We start from the raw sequence: 15,684 nt of genomic DNA, 5'->3' as shown, positions 1-15,684 counted from the left end.
GGGATCTCTGCCCATCACAGAACCCCCCTCTACCTCATCCGGCAGACTGAACGCCCAGCGCTACAGGGACGAGATCCTTCACCGTTTTGCTGTACCCACATTACAGCAGATTGGAGCCCACTCCGTTTACATGGATGACAACGCCACGCCGCACCGTGCTCGGCTGGTAAACGCCTTTCTCCAGCAAGCAGGGGTTGTCAGGATGGACTGGCCATCCTGTAGTCCGGATCTGAACCCTATTGAGAACTTTTGGGATGCACTGGAGCGCCGAGTGCACGACAACCACCCTCCACCACAACACCTGCAACAGCTCTGGGGATTCCTTCAAGCAGAGTGGCAGGCTGCACCCCAGGCTAACCTGAGGAGGCTTGTCGAGTCCATGAGACATCGCTGCACTGAGTGCCTGGCAAATCGTGGAGGCAGCACTCATTATTGACTTTGTTTTCGTGATTTTCACACAGTCGAATGAACTTTGAAAATTTGGTGACTTTTGAAAATGATCCCTGCTGTGTTTAAAAATTTGCCAAAAATGGATTTGTCCATTCATCGCTTTGATTGTTTTGTATTCAAACTGTCGACTAATGAAATTAAATATGTGCGAACGATCATCATTGTGTCTTGACTGGTTTTGGTGCATTGCGTAATATAAAAAGTGTTCCTTGACTTTTTGTGAGTAGTTTAGAAACACGAAAATACCCAGCATGCCTCCCCCAAAATCGGCGTATGCTGTCTGAATATAAAGTTTCAAAAATAAACTTTGATTTAATTAATATACTTACCAACTCACATAGATAGCAATAACTTCATTTTGTTGCTAAGGTATTGAAGCACTCATACATGGTAACATGGGGAGGTAACTCTTAAAACAAAACTCTATGCCATATAAGGCATGGTCCATGGTAGTTACGTCCCCTACCGGTGTCCTGCGCATGCGCCGAACATACACCGGTGACACTCATTCCGTTCTGAAACACATACCCCTTTAAACACAATATGCGGGGCAGGTTGGGAGGGAATTCAATATGTGAGTTGGTAAGTATATTAATTAAATCAAAGTTTATTTTTGAAACTTTATATTAAATTACATATTCTTACCCAACTCACATAGATAGCACATTACTAATTTAGGTGGTGGGAAAGTATTCACAGTCAATATCTTGTAAGTACTTGTCCTGCAGCGACTACAGTTGGCAGACCATGTGTACTATAATAGCGGGTACTTGAAATATCCCGCAGATAGAAACTCATGACTACGTCCTTAGACGGCCAATAAGCTGTATTCATAACTTCTGCAAGTCTTCCAGACTTGAGTGCAGCTAAAGAAGAGGCCCACACTCTGACTTCTTGAGTCCGTGCTGCCTGAAGAGGGAGGACTGACTTCCGATCTCAAAAGCTCCAAAACTAGGAGCAAATCCCAAGCCAGTCGGGAATGGAGATTTGTTTTCAGCCAACCGAAGGGAGGCTCCCTTAATCACGCTGGCTATAAAGCCCCCAAGTGAAATATTGCGACCTAGCTGTTTCAGTGCAACTGATATCGCGTATTGTCTTAATTCAAAGACGTGGGAGAAAATTCTGAAAGCCAGGATAGGTGGTTCGCCACCTGCATTGAACTGAGAGAAGAGGAGTTCTTTCCGTTAATATTACGCCATTTGTTCCAAGCCAGTCAATGTGACACGTAAAACGAAGACGCTGAACCCCTATGGGATCTCTGGACCAAATCCAGAGTTGAGGCAGAAGCCCCTGAGCGTCTCAATGATTTCCGTACAGTAGACACCCGTGTGGCTCGAGTGTAAAAAACGGCGCCCTCTTGCCAGCCTTAAAAGGCCTGGCAACCAAGATTGAATGGGCCCATACTGTGCGACCGGCAGGCCGCTCAAAGTAAAATCGAGAGTATTGATCTTCCATGCTTCGGGATCCGGGAACGGGGAGACGAACATTAGCAGAAGGCGATAGTACCGAGAGGCAAATACGTCTATCAGCGGCTTCTCCAAATTCGCCCGAAGGCGTAGAAGCGCGTGGTGAGATAGAGTCCATTCTGTGTGGACATTCTTGGCCGACCGACTTAGAGAGTCCGCCAAGTCATTGAGCCTCCCAGGAAGGTACTTCGCTGCTAATAAGATCTCGTGGTGGTAACACCACATCAGAATCTCGCATGCTCGATGTGGCAGCGATAGGGAGCGAGAGGCCCCCCTGCTTGTTGAGATAAAACGCCACTGTGGTGTTGTCTGATTGAATCAACACATGTTCTCCCCTGACAAGGGGAAAGAATTCCACAAGAGACAGAAAAACTGCTTCGCTGGTGGAGAGAGAACCAATGGGAACGCCTTGCACGAGCAATGGTGTGAGAATCCATTGATTGGTCGTGTCTATGAACCAGTCGAGAAAAGACACTAACATGTTCCAGCCCTTTGTTTGTTTGCTTAACGCCCAGCCGACCACAAAGGGCCATATCAGAGCGGTGCTGCCTTAGACATTTAATGTGTTCCAGCCCTGCAATTCCAGTTTCCACCTGGAGTACAGGGCTTCTAGGAAGGGCCGCTTGTACAGTCTCCTCAAAGAGATCAAAACGGCCATGGATTCCTTTGACTTAGAATCGAAATCAGAGCCCTGAAGCTCTGAATTAAATAAAATGTAGCCACTTCCGATCTATTTTGTGTAACAAAATGTGGAAGTAAACATCCGTACGATCTATGGAAGTGACCCAATAGGAAGGCCCCAGTGCCTCCCTCAATGAAGTGGGAGTCCTAATCCCCACCAGCCGCTGTGGTAAAACACAAAGGCGGAAAGAAAGGTGATGCAGAGCACTAAAACTCCAGTTGACATAACTGCCAAGAGTGTGAGTGAAAGCGTGCTTTTGTCTGCCCACCGACCCCCACCGCTAACTTTCCCCGAGGGGGAAGAGGGGTGGGTATTTGGCACAGCGCCCTGCTGAGAAGGAGAGAGCATGGAGATAAAAGCCAAAGCCGAGACCGGCCAGCCTAGTGCTTTTCTTTTGATAAGACAAAGCCGAGGCCTGCCGTGCGCTTTAATTTTGCTGTGAGCTTCTCTTTGTTAGAGAAGAGTCCGCGTGCATAGAAGCGGACTCGAAAAGAGAACCTTCGAGCAAGGAAGAGATTAAAGCCTCGCCAAAAGAACAATACTTTCGGTCGAGACCTACTCCCAGGCGAACAACAAAGCTACATCCTTTGTATCTGCGTCCTGACGGAACACAAAGATATCCAGTGAGGACGTAACCGCACGAGAGAGAGAACGAATCAAAGTCTTGCTCAAAGGCGATAATTGTAAAGAAGTGCGGCCACAATCTTCCACAGCCAGGAGATCCTTGTTCTTGCAAACAGACAGTTTCTCCTTACTATAAACATCCAGATGGATGTTCGTCAATTCCGGGGTACCCAGGAGCGGTTCCGTAGTTAGAACAAAAGAATAAACTAATTTCTTAGGCTTGGTGTTAACCGAGGCTTACGGATAGCGCTCAGCGAGTGATGCGCTACTTGCGCGGGTGACGCAAGCTAAAGCTACGCCGCAGCAGGTGCTTCGCCGAGCGCTGCCCACAAAGGAAGTGGTGGCAAAGGATAATCATTTGAGAAAACTTCCACAAGTTCAAATGCCACCGAGGGAGGATCTAAGAGCTTAAAGTTCGAAGATTTTCCTGAGAAGGCTCAAATCAGCTGAATGTGACGCAAGCCACGGCAAAGCCGCAGCAGGAGCTTCCCCATGTGATGCCAGCAAAGGCAGAAGTGGGGCAAAAACATCGTTTGAGAAAACTTTACAAGTTGAAAAGCCACCAAAGGAGACTCTAAAAACTTAAAGTTCGCAGATTGTTTCTGAGAAGGAGCAAAATCAGCCAAAGCTGATGGTGGAGTAATGGCAGATGACGATGCTACTGCTACCCCTTCAGGGAAATAGTGCGTAGTAAACTCTGCTGCTAGTGCCAACAAAGATGGCAGCTTAGCCGAAAGTCAAAAAGAGGCATCCCCATCTGCCTCAGAAGCTTCGTCCTCCATATCCTCATCATCCTGTCCAGTAGTATCCCAACGATCGTCGAACGGATGAGAACCGGAAACCAATCCCGCCGAGGCAACATCTGCCGAAACCGGAAAGAGTTGGGAAAAAATTTCCGGAAGCCGGAACTCCGTGAACGGATCCCCCATCCACCTGCCTCATGCCAGACTGGAAGAGGAAGTGGATGCAACCTGTGTAACAGCAGCGGAAAACCGCAGTAGCGGAACTGGAATGTAAGAAGCCGAAGGCTGATGGATGCCAACTACCAACACAGAAGTGTTAGCGGCGGAAGGCAATACCATCCTGCCACCGGAAGCCGCAGCCGCAGAAGCGGAACCAGCAGTGGATTGGTAAGCATCAGCACCGACCGGCCCCATAGAATGGCAACCGGAATATCCTGTTGTCCTACTACCGGAAGTAGCGGACACATGCTCTTCACACCCCAACCCGTACCCACGCAGGGCATAAGGCTGAAATGAGGAATGAACCTTTTGGCTGGTATGCACTTCCGCTAAAGCGGAAACCGTTGCCGCAGGTTTGCGTACTTCGCCAAGAACACCTCCTGCCGACACGTAAGCGTTGAGAGGACCAGGAGGTGCTGGTAAGCATCAGCACCGACCGGCCCCATAGAATGGCAACCGGAAGATCCTGTTGTCTTACTACCGGAAGTAGCGGACACATGCTCTTCACACCCCAACCCGTACCCACGCAGGGTATAAGGCTGAAATGAGGAATGAACTTTTTGGCTGGTATGCACTTCCGCTAAAGAGGAAACCGTTGCCGCAGGTTTGCGTACTTCGCCAAGAACACCTCCTGCCGACGCGTAAGCGCTGAGAGGACCAGGAGGTGCTGATGTCTGAAAATATAAAATTTCAATAATAAATTTTGATTTAATTAATATACTTACCAACTCACATAGATAGCAATAACTTCGTTTGGTTGCTAAGACATTGAAGCACTCTTACATGGTAACATGGGGAGATAACTCTAAAACAAAAACCCACATGCCATATAAGGCATGGTCTGTGGTGGTTATCTCCCCTACCGGTGTACTGCGCATGCGCAGGATGTATACCGGTGATACTCATTCCGTCCTGAAACATATACCCCTTCATACAATTTGCGGGGCAGGCTGGGAGGGAATTCAATATGTGAGTTGGTAAGTATATTAATTAAATCAAAATTTATTATTTAAATTTTATATTAAATTACATATTCTTACTCAACTCACATAGATCTTTCTTTCTTTATTTGGTGTTTAACGTCGTTTTCAACCACGAAGGTTATATCGCGACGAACTCACACAGATAGCAGATTGCTAATCTAGGTGGTGGGTAAAAAATAACTCACAGTTAGCATTGAGAAAGCATCTGTCCTGCTGCTACCATAGCTGGCAGGCCAAACGTTCCGTCCAGACGGGAACTTTATTATGTCTTTTTCTCTTCTCGTATTGACAGAGATCATCAGATGAAAAGAAGCTTTTGTTTTGAGGATCTAATCGGATTAGAACGAGACAGGTATGCTTTCAAAGTTCTCACAGGACAGTTTGCGCCATCCGGATCCGAAGGAGCTAGTATGGTGCTCAACGGTTTAATCTGGATTAAAGGCGAAGGTTTGTCTGGTTTTTGGTTTTTTGCTAAAAACTTAGGGCAAAACCTGAGTATAACTGAACCGTCCTTCTCAAAAGAAATGTCGCGAGGTGAGCCCGATAAGGCGTGAATCTCACTACCGCGTCTCGCAGAAGCCAGCATGACGAGAAAAGCTGCTTTTCTTGTAAGATTAGCAAGACTGGCAGAGCATAAAGGCTCAAAGTCTTGTGACCGTAAAAATTCCAGCACTAAAGGCAAATTCCATGCCGGAACAGCGGATCTTGTTTTATCAAAACAAAGGGAAGCTCCCTTTATCACACTAGAAATGAAACCTCCGAGTGAGATAGAATGTCCTAGTTGTTTCAGTGTGACTGAAATCGCCGACCTACGGACTTTCAAAGAAGCCGGCGAAACGCCCTGACTAGCGAGCCAAGACAAATGGTTTGCTACTTGAATAGAACGGGGTGACGTAGGTTTCACTCCATTAGCCTTGCACCATTTCAACCAAGCCAACCAGTGTAAGGTATATACTGAGGAAGTAGAACCTCTATGTGAAGCCTGAATCAAATCCAGCGTAGCGGTTGAAGCCCCTGATCGTTTCAATGATTCCCGCACAGTAGCCAACCGTGAAGGGAAAGCCACTGTGGGTTTTCGTGAGGGATGCCCGATCGAGGTTGTACCAGATCCCCTCTTCTGAGATCAAGAGGAAGAGGAGGTTTGCTTGTCAGTCGCTGCCATTTGACTTGCGTCAAAGATTGTGCCTGGTTCAGAATCAACCAGTCGTCCAGGTACGTCCTTAGACGTATACCTTGACCGCTGATCAGAGCGCAAAACTGGCGAACTACCATCGTAAAGATCCAAGGAGCCAAGGAAAGGCCGAAAGGAAGACCTCTGAACTGAAAAATCTTGCTGACCCAAACAAAGCGGAGCCATTTCCGGTCTGTTTGGTGCATCAAGATGTGGAAGTAAGCGTCGGATAGGTCTATGGAGGTGACCCAATCGAAAGGCCTGAGGGCCTGCCTCACTGAGGTGGGTGTCTCCATGGTAAACTTGATCTTCCTCAGAAATAGGTTTAACTGAGAAAGATCCAGCACCGGACGCCATCCTCCCGAGGCTTTTGGAACGACGAAAAGACGTCCGTAAAAGCCTGGGGAGGCATGATCCCGAACTTCTTCCACCGCTTGCTTCTGTATGAGAAGCTCTACTTCGGCCTGAGCGGCCTCTCTGGCTTCCGATCTGGCCGGAAACCGAAAAGAAGGAGGAGTTCTGGTCAAAGGAGCCTTTTGAGTGCTCCAAAGGAGCCGGAACCCCGATCGGAGCACTCCCGCAATCCAGTGGTTGTTTGATTTCTTCAACCAGGCTGGTAAAGCCCTCAAAAGGCCTCCCGCCACCGAAAGAGTGGGGGGCGCAGGAGTGCTCGGATCGGGGGTGCATCATTGGGGGTTAGGTTTTCGACCTGATCCCCTCTTCCCGAAAGATGGTTTGGACTTGGGATAAGGACGAGAGCGATTTTTTCCGCGCGAAGCTGAACCCGTCTTTGGATTCTGACCAGCGTTGGAGGAACCAGAGAAAGACTGAGCAGGAGGACCACTGCGTTTGGTCTGATGCTCAGAGAAAGCCATCTCAGAAAGCTTAACGAACTGCAAGTCCTTGGTTTGCTGTGACTGCTTTTGTAGCGCGTTCAGCGCGTCCTGCCCAAGAAGGGAACCTTCAAGAAAAGGTGAGACCCTGAGAGAGTCTTGAGTGTTCTTGTCCTCTAGACGAGAGACCGTCAGAAGAGCTTCTCACCGCCAGAAGACGGTCTGCGCGTACAACCTCGCAGACAAAGCCATTTGCTCTGCAGCTATCCTCCCTAAGGTCGCAAAGAGCAGCGAAACGTCCTTAGGATCTGCGTCCTGCCTGAACTCAAAAGGATTCAGAGAGGACGTAACTGCTCGTGAAAGAGAACGAATTAAAGTGTCAGTCAGAGACGATAATTCCAGAGAAGAGCGGCCACATTCCTCAACAGCAATGAGATCTTTCTCTTTACAAACAGAAAGTCTATCCTTGCTGTAGCCATCTTGCCTAATGGAGGCAAGTTCCGGCAAACCCGGAAGTGATGCCGAAGGCAAGGCAAAGGAAGAGATCAAAGATCTGCCAGTGTTAGCGAGACGAAGCTTCCGGTTGGTGGTCACAGAGTGATGAGCCACACGACCAGGAGCAGCAAGCCAGGCCTGAGCCTCCGCAGGAGCGTCCCCATGCGCCGATAACAGCGGGAAAGACAAATCGCTCGCAAAAACTTTCGCAAGTTGAAAAGCCACAGCAGGTGACTCTAAAAACTTGAAGTTCTCGGACCGCTCGTGAGAAGGAGCGAAATCAGCAAAAGCTGATGGCGGAGGAACAGCTGAAGTGGATGCTGCAGACACCCCTTCAGGGAAGTAGTGTGCAGTAACCTCCGCTGCTAGAGCCAGCAAATGAGGTAGCTTAGCCGGAAGTCGGCGAGAAGCATCCTCATCTACATCTGAAGCTTCTTCTTCCATATCCTGCTCATCCCCAACAGAAGCGTCCCAACAATCTTCTGATGGATGTCCAGCAGAACCGAAATCCGATGAGGCAACTTGAGCCAAAACCGGAAGTGGTTTAGAAAATTTTCCGGAAACCGGAACTCCATGGAGGGGACCACCATCCGTCTGCCCAATGCCAGCTGTAAAGCTGGGAGAGGAAGCGGATGTAGCCTGAGAAAAGGCAGCGGAAGCCGCAAAAGCGGAACCGGAAGCCACAGGCTGATGAATGCCTCCTGCCAACAGCGAAGTGCTGCCAGCAGAAGGCAAACCCCTCCTACTACCGGAAGCCGCAGCGGCCGAAGCGGAAGCGGAACCAGCAGTGGACTGTATAGCATCAGCATCAACCGGACCCATTAACTGGCAACCGGAAGACCCTGTTGTCTGTCTCCCGGAAGTAGCAGACACATGCTCTTCACACACCATGCCGCGTACCGGAAGGGTACAGGCAGACCTGTTTACCCCCATAAGTGTTTTGGAGTAATGCTCAGCCCCCAAAATAGTAATCCTGGCACAAAAATAGTAATCATTCAGCATTCGTCGCCAATTACAACGCACATGACAACTGTGTCTGCGAAACGCAATCATGCACATATATCCATCATTCACAAACAAAACACATCAGTCAGTTTTTGTAGTCATCATAATTTCAAAGAAGATCACATCAAATGCACATGCATCACTGATTCTTTATATTTAGTCAAGTTTTGACTAAATATTTTAACATTGAGGGGGAATCGAAACGAGGGTCGTGGTGTATGTGCGTGTGTCTGTCTGTCTGTCTGTGTGTGTGTGTAGAGCGATTCAGACTAAACTACTGGACCGATCTTTATGAAATGTGGCATGAGAGTTCCTGGGTATGAAATCCCTGAACGTTTTTTTCATTTTTTTGATAAATGTCTTTGATGACGTCATATCCGGCTTTTCGTGAAAGTTGAGGCGGCACTGTCACGCCCTCATTTTTCAACCAAATTGGTTGAAATTTTGGTCAAGTAATCTTCGACAAAGCCCGGACTTCGGTATTGCATTTCAGCTTGGTGGCTTAAAAATTAATTAATGACTTTGGTCATTAAAAATCTGAAAATTGTAAAAAAAAATAAAAATTTATAAAACGATCCAAATTTACGTTTATCTTATTCTCCATCATTTGCTGATTCCAAAAACATATAAATATGTTATATTCGGATTAAAAACAAGCTCTGAAAATTAAATATATAAAAAAATTTATCAATTTTTTTTTTTCGAAATCAATTTAAAAACACTTTCATCTTATTCCTTGTCGGTTCCTGATTCCAAAAATATATAGATATGATATGTTTGGATTAAAAACACGCTCAGAAAGTTAAAACGAAGAGAGGTACAGAAAAGCGTGCTATCCTTCTCAGCGCAACGAATATCCCGCTCTTCTTGTCAATTCCATGGGCACTGCCTTTGCCACGGGCGGTGGAGTGACGATGCTACGAGTATACGGTCTTGCTGCGTTGCGTTGCGTTCAGTTTCATTCTGTGAGTTCGACAGCTACAGTACTTGACTAAATATTGTATTTTCGCCTTACGCGACTTGTTTTCTTTTGCTCGTAGTAGGCCTTTTTCAGTGTGTCAAGCGCTTCTCTACTGTACTTGCGCTTGCCGAATGAGTGAGGGCGAGACTTCACCACTAGAAGGCTCTCCAGCGTCTCATCAGACAGACATGATCTCTGGTCAGTCCTGTGCTTTTTCACCCCATTTTGCCATTGAAAAAAACAATGCCAAACGTGAATTAATAAAAAATAAAAATAAAATAATAAAAAAAAATGTTTTTACTTTTTTTTTATTTATGAAAATCATAGTCTTGACACGGATAGCGGAATGGCGTATTTTTTGCAGAAAATCGTAATAAATTACGCCAAAATCGTAAGGGTAAACAGGTCTGTTAACAGGGCTGGCGTGAGGAAACAACCTTATGGCCGGTGTGCACTTCCGCCGAGACGGAAACCGACGTCACAGGTTTGCGTGCTTCGCCAAGAACACTCAGAGGTGCTGATGTCTGAGAACCAGACAAGAATTTGTCAAAAGGTGAATCTGACAACACCAACACCGTTGTTGGATCTGCGACCACGTCAGCGGACGTGACCGTCGCAGATGGCTCTGAACGAACCCGCGCAAGAGAATGAACATTTCCAACACCCGAAGGAAGAGGCAGAGCAGCATGAGCTATTTGCCGTTCCGACGTAATCAATTCATGTACCTCTGTCTTAAAAGACGATAAGATCGCCAGCAAATCAGCTTTAGTCAAAGATAGATCAGCTGTAGGAGCCTGAACTTTCTCAGAAGATGCCAAAACAGAAGAGGTAGGTTTGTCAAAGGAAACCGAAAACAATTCTTTATTCTCCGGGTTGAAAACAGAAACAGATACGTTATCGCTCGGCGAAGTTTTCTGAGCAGTACGAGACGTAGTGGTAGTAGCCACCTTAGCTTTGGATTTGGTCGCTTTGCCTGACTGAGAACTGGGAGAGCTAGCCTGTCTGGTCGAACTCCAAGTTTTCTCTCTTTCTTTATCTTTAGTTCTGTCCGCCATTTTGAATGACAAAATAGAACCCAAAACACAAGATGCAAAACGCTCAAAAAAGTTAAGTCAAAAACGTCTCAATAATAAAATGAAATCTCTCACCCAATCTAGAAGGAGAGATGAAACAAACAAAAGTGTTACCAAGATTCGATGGTCAGCACAGCAGTGAAGACCAATAGCTTAAAACAAAGCCAGAGTACAACAGACACGTCCAGCACCGTGTGTTGAAGGAAAAGGAATGAGTATCACCGGTATACATCCTGCGCATGCGCAGTACACCGGTAGGGGAGATAACCACCATGGACCATGCCTTATATGGCATGTGGGTTTTTGTTGTAGAGTTATCTCCCCATGTTACCATGTAAGAGTGCTTCAATGTCTTAGCAACCAAACGAAGTTATTGCTATCTATGTGAGTTGAGTAAGAATATGTAATTTAATCAGACAAAAATTTGTCGAAAGGAACCCCTGACGACAAGTCCAACACCACTGTTGGATCTGCAACAACGTCGGCAGACGTAATGGTTGCAGAAGGCTCTGAACAAACCCGTGAGAGAGCGCAAAAACACCGCCCGCGATGCTAAAGCGCTGAGAGGACTGGGCGGTGCTGATGTCTGACAGGCAGACAAAAGTTCGTTGGTAGGTTAAACCTGACGCCGAACTAAACACATCTGTCGGCTCTGTAACAACATCAGTAGACGTAAAGGTTACAGAAGATTCGGAACGAACCCGTGCGAGCGACAGTGCGTTGCCTACTCCTGAAGGGAGCAACAGAGAAGCCTAACTTGCTATTTGTTTACAATCAGCAGTTAACATTCCCTGAACCTCAATGTCAAAAAGTCAAGAGGATCCTCTTGCTTAACTCTTACCAGTTCGCTCCCTTGCCCATCGTAAGCAAGCTTACGATGCCCCCCCTGTAGTTTTCCACTGACCAATTATCTAATTATAAATTTTTTTTTTTTTTTTTTTTTTTTACATTGGATGGGTCGGACAGTGGATAAACTCATATTTAAGACACACTTTATGACTGAAACAAGCTGGGTTTTTGTTATAAGTTAGTTATAGAAATGCATTATTAGGCACACAAAACAAAAAGTCTGTTAACGGTAACATAGGCCAAAAAAATAGGGTCGGTAGGTCGGGATTTTTTTTTTTTTTTTCCCCCAAAACATATTTTTTAAGTTATTTTGCCAAAAAACAAAGCCCCTTTTTTTTCTTTTCTTTTTTTCTCAAATTTTTATTTTTTTTTCAAATTTTTTATTTTATTTTTCAAATTGTTTTTATTTTTTTAATATTTTTTTTTACCAAATGCCAAAAGTCTAGGGTCGCGCGAAAAAATAGGGTCAGTCAGGATACCGTAAACAGAATATTTTTTGGGGGGGGGCCTTAGGCATGAAACGTCCAACTTTGAAATTTGGGTGGGGGTATTCAGGTGACAATAACTTTTTTGTTTATCAGTAAAACTCAAAAAGACTTTGCTATGTTATGTAAAATGAATGCCAAAACAGACTAGTTAGCAGCATATCTAAAATAAACTGAACACAAAAAAAAATTTCTTCTTTGTGCTTGTCACGTGTTCCAAAAAATGGGCGTACAAATTTCAACAAAAATCATGTTGTCACCCCCATAACCTGTTTTACCTTTACAGATAGCACAATTCTCTTTGCAAATATGAAAAGCTTATTCATTTTCCTTTCATTTGATATATATAACTTTCTATATTTCATTTAGAATATGACCCCAGCTAGTCACTCGGCAAGTAGGCACCAACAGCACTGTAAAATATGCCTTAAAACCCCCAAACTGGTAAGAGTTAACTTCATTATGGTTGTAACACCTGTGGTTATTAACCGAAGCAGAAAAATCAACTGAGGGAGAAGCGTTATCTATCAACAATAGAATAGAATGCTGCGTATCAGGGTAAAGTTCCAAGCTAAAGATGGCTTCTCGCTAAGGAAACTTTAGAACTTTGAGAGTTATGAGTAGTAGAAGAAGTTCGTGGTTTAGCGCGAGCTTTAACCGTTTTGCCCGATTGAGAACCAAGTGAGCGAGTCTGCTTAGCAGAGCTCTTAGTTTCTCTTTATGCCTAGGATGTCGGCCAAGTCAAACATGGTGGACAAAAGTTCAAAAGACAAGTGGCAAAACCTTCAAAAAAGCTAAGAAATCTTCTCCTTATACAAAAAAGAAACGCTCTCACCAATTCCTGAAGAAGTAAAGAAGGTCGTTGATATGTTACCAAGATTCGATGGCCTTCCCTGAGAGATAGGCCTATGGCTTAAGAAAAAGCCTGAGCACCTCAAAACACGTCATGCAACATGGGTTGAAGGAAAAGGAATTAGTGTCACCGGTGTATGTTCGGCGCATGCGCAGGACACCGGTAGGGGATGTAACTACCATGGACCATGCCTTATATGGCATAGTTTTGTTTTAAGAGTTACCTCCCCATGTTACCATGTATGAGTGCTTCAATACCTTCGCAACAAAATGAAGTTATTGCTATCTATGTGAGTTGGGTAAGAATATGTAATTTAATGGCGGGTAAAAAACGGTCATACATGTAAAAATCCACTCGTGCTAAAAACATGAGTGAACGTGGGCGTCTGAGCCCATGAACGAAGATGACGACAAAGAAGAAGTTACCCTAACTTACCTCCATCAGGCTTTTTCGAAAACTCCACCCCAAGGGACTCGAACCTCTCACAGGCCTGGCCAACATCAGGGACCACTATTCCAATGTGACCTTTCCACAAACAAAAACAGCAAATGCTCAGTCAATCCCTATTCACAATAACTGAACTAATAAACAGAAAGAAACTACACCATTCCTAGGACAATACTCCAGAATAAGAACCTCACAATCACTTATTATTAACCTGATTACTCTGGCAAGTCAAAAGTAAATCTATGAATTTGATCACTAAGTTGGAAAGACATATATATACTGTTCAAAAAAAGAAACGCATAGTTGCTACTTGCCAAATTTGTTTTATTTTTCGAAAAAATTAACAGAAAATCCAATATTTAGATTATTTGTTTGAAATTTGGTATGGACACAGTTGAATGCACACACAGTTCATTTGAATCTTCAAATCAATCAGTCAATCAATACGATTGGGTGCCGAGGCTGTCAAGTCAGTAGGGGGTGTGACTGCCTTGAGCAGCAACAACTGCCCGGCACCTTCTGGGCATGGACTGGATCAGATGCCGGATATCTTGCTGTGGGATGGTGTCCCACTCCTCCTGATGTGCCTGCAATAGATCGCGGTGATTTGCCGGCGCTTCTTCTCGCCTGCGCACACGTCTGTCCAATTCATCCCAGAGGTGTTCTATCGGGTTCATGTCTGGCGACATGGATGGCCAGGGAAGCACCTGGACATGGTGGTCGGTGAGGAACTGGGTGGTGAGTCGTGCTGTGTGCGGGCGAGCGTTGTCCTGCTGGAATATGGCATCCTGGTCAGCCAGAAGAGGAAGGGCGTGTGGGCGCAGAATTTCCTCCACGTATCGCTGGGCAGTTATACGCCCTTGGACGTGCACCAGGGTGCTCCTTCCAGCGGTATTGATCGCCCCCCACACCATGACGCCTCCACCACCATGAACGGGTGCCTCATCCACACAGTTGGGCGCGTAACGTTCGTTTACTCTCCGGTAGACCCTCCTCCGACCATCATGTCGCTGGAGCAGGAAGTAGGACTCGTCGCTGAACCACACGTGTCTCCAGTGATTCCGGACGGTCCAGCGAAGGTGCTGGTTGCCCCACTGCACTCGGTTCTGGCGATGGCGGCGGGTGAGGACAGCTCCTCTGTGAGGTCTGCGAGCTCTCAAACCAGCTTCATGCAGGCGGTTCCGCACGGTCTGGTCCGATAATCGGTGTGGCCCGGGGAGAGCCTGGACAGAAGATGAGGCCGACAGGAAACGATTCCGGAGGTGGCGGAGCCGTATGAAGCGGTCGTGAGCAGCAGTTGTCGCCCTTGGTCTTCCCGCTCGTGGCAAGTCAGCAACGGAGCCAGTGGCTTGAAACCTGACCCACAGTCTACTGATGGTGCTCTGGGACACGTGGAAGTGCCTGGCGATTGCACTTTGACTTTGGCCTGCTTGTAAACGACCCAATGCAATTTGGCGGTCTTCTCTGCTCAATCGGGCCATCTTTCGTCGCTGAATTGTCGTCTGATTTCTTTGTGGCGAACAATCCGCTTTTATGGGTTTTGGAAGACATGGTGTGAGCTCAATATTCCCCGAGTTTCACGAGATTACACTGAAGCATGACGAGTGGTCATGCCAAATGAGCAATTTTGACATTGTAGCCACTGATAACGCATGCGTCACGTGCAGAGCTCACTTGTGGCAATGGACGAAAGGTCGACGACCAGATAAACATTTTCTGCAGTTTGGTGGATATCCTTGTAGCCATATAACTAAATTAACCAAATATTACAAGCTATGCATTTCTTTTTTTGAACAGTATACAGGGGAAGACCTATAATCTAACTGCTCCCCATGATTGTTCATCTGATGGACTGTTGTGTAAATTGAGGTTTGATGTACCATCATTCCTACTGAACTGTTGTCTGCGCTGTCGTTTACAGCCTGTTGAAAAAATCCATGATTCAGATTCAACCTTTTTCAAGTAAAGTATGTCAGTGTTTGTACGTATGCAGTATAACATTTTGTTAGCTTTATTTCAACTGAACAACAAAGCAACGTTAAAATGGGCGTGTTAACAAACAACTCACCAAATCCTCTTGGATCTGTGTTTCCATTATGGTAAACGTTGCCTTCTTGTAATAGCTCTGTTCCCCAGTTACTGAAAAAAAAGAAAAAAAGTTTTGTCCCTTTTTTTTTTTAAGCATTATTTGTTTATTACGTCATACTGTCTTCATCAATTCTACATCTGTCACTGGCTTGCATAGACAAAAATAATCAAAATTGTTTAAAAAAAAAAGAAGTGATAAGCATATGTGCCAATGCACAAGTGAATGAAATACTACAAGTTCACATCACTGTTTATTG

The 15,684-nt window shown here is 45.7% G+C and overlaps 1 protein-coding gene across 1 annotated transcript in view; it reads right to left on the bottom strand.

Moving 5' to 3' along the window:
- LOC138951922 (lactoylglutathione lyase-like) overlaps positions 1–15,684 on the bottom strand; it is a 32,543-nt gene that overhangs the window by 5,629 nt on the left and 11,230 nt on the right. Inside the window, exons 4-5 of the mRNA XM_070323483.1 lie at positions 15,408–15,478; positions 13,328–13,417 (exon numbers count right to left, since the gene is read on the bottom strand). Of these exons, the coding sequence (XP_070179584.1) occupies positions 13,328–13,417; positions 15,408–15,478 (161 nt within the window). The remainder of the gene's footprint in view (positions 1–13,327; positions 13,418–15,407; positions 15,479–15,684) is intronic.

The sequence above is a fragment of the Littorina saxatilis genome, linkage group LG17 (assembly GCF_037325665.1).
Source record: "Littorina saxatilis isolate snail1 linkage group LG17, US_GU_Lsax_2.0, whole genome shotgun sequence".
Classification (NCBI taxonomy): domain Eukaryota; kingdom Metazoa; phylum Mollusca; class Gastropoda; order Littorinimorpha; family Littorinidae; genus Littorina; species Littorina saxatilis.
Note: the sequence above shows the minus strand (reverse complement) of the source record. Positions and strands in the feature narration are given on the sequence as shown.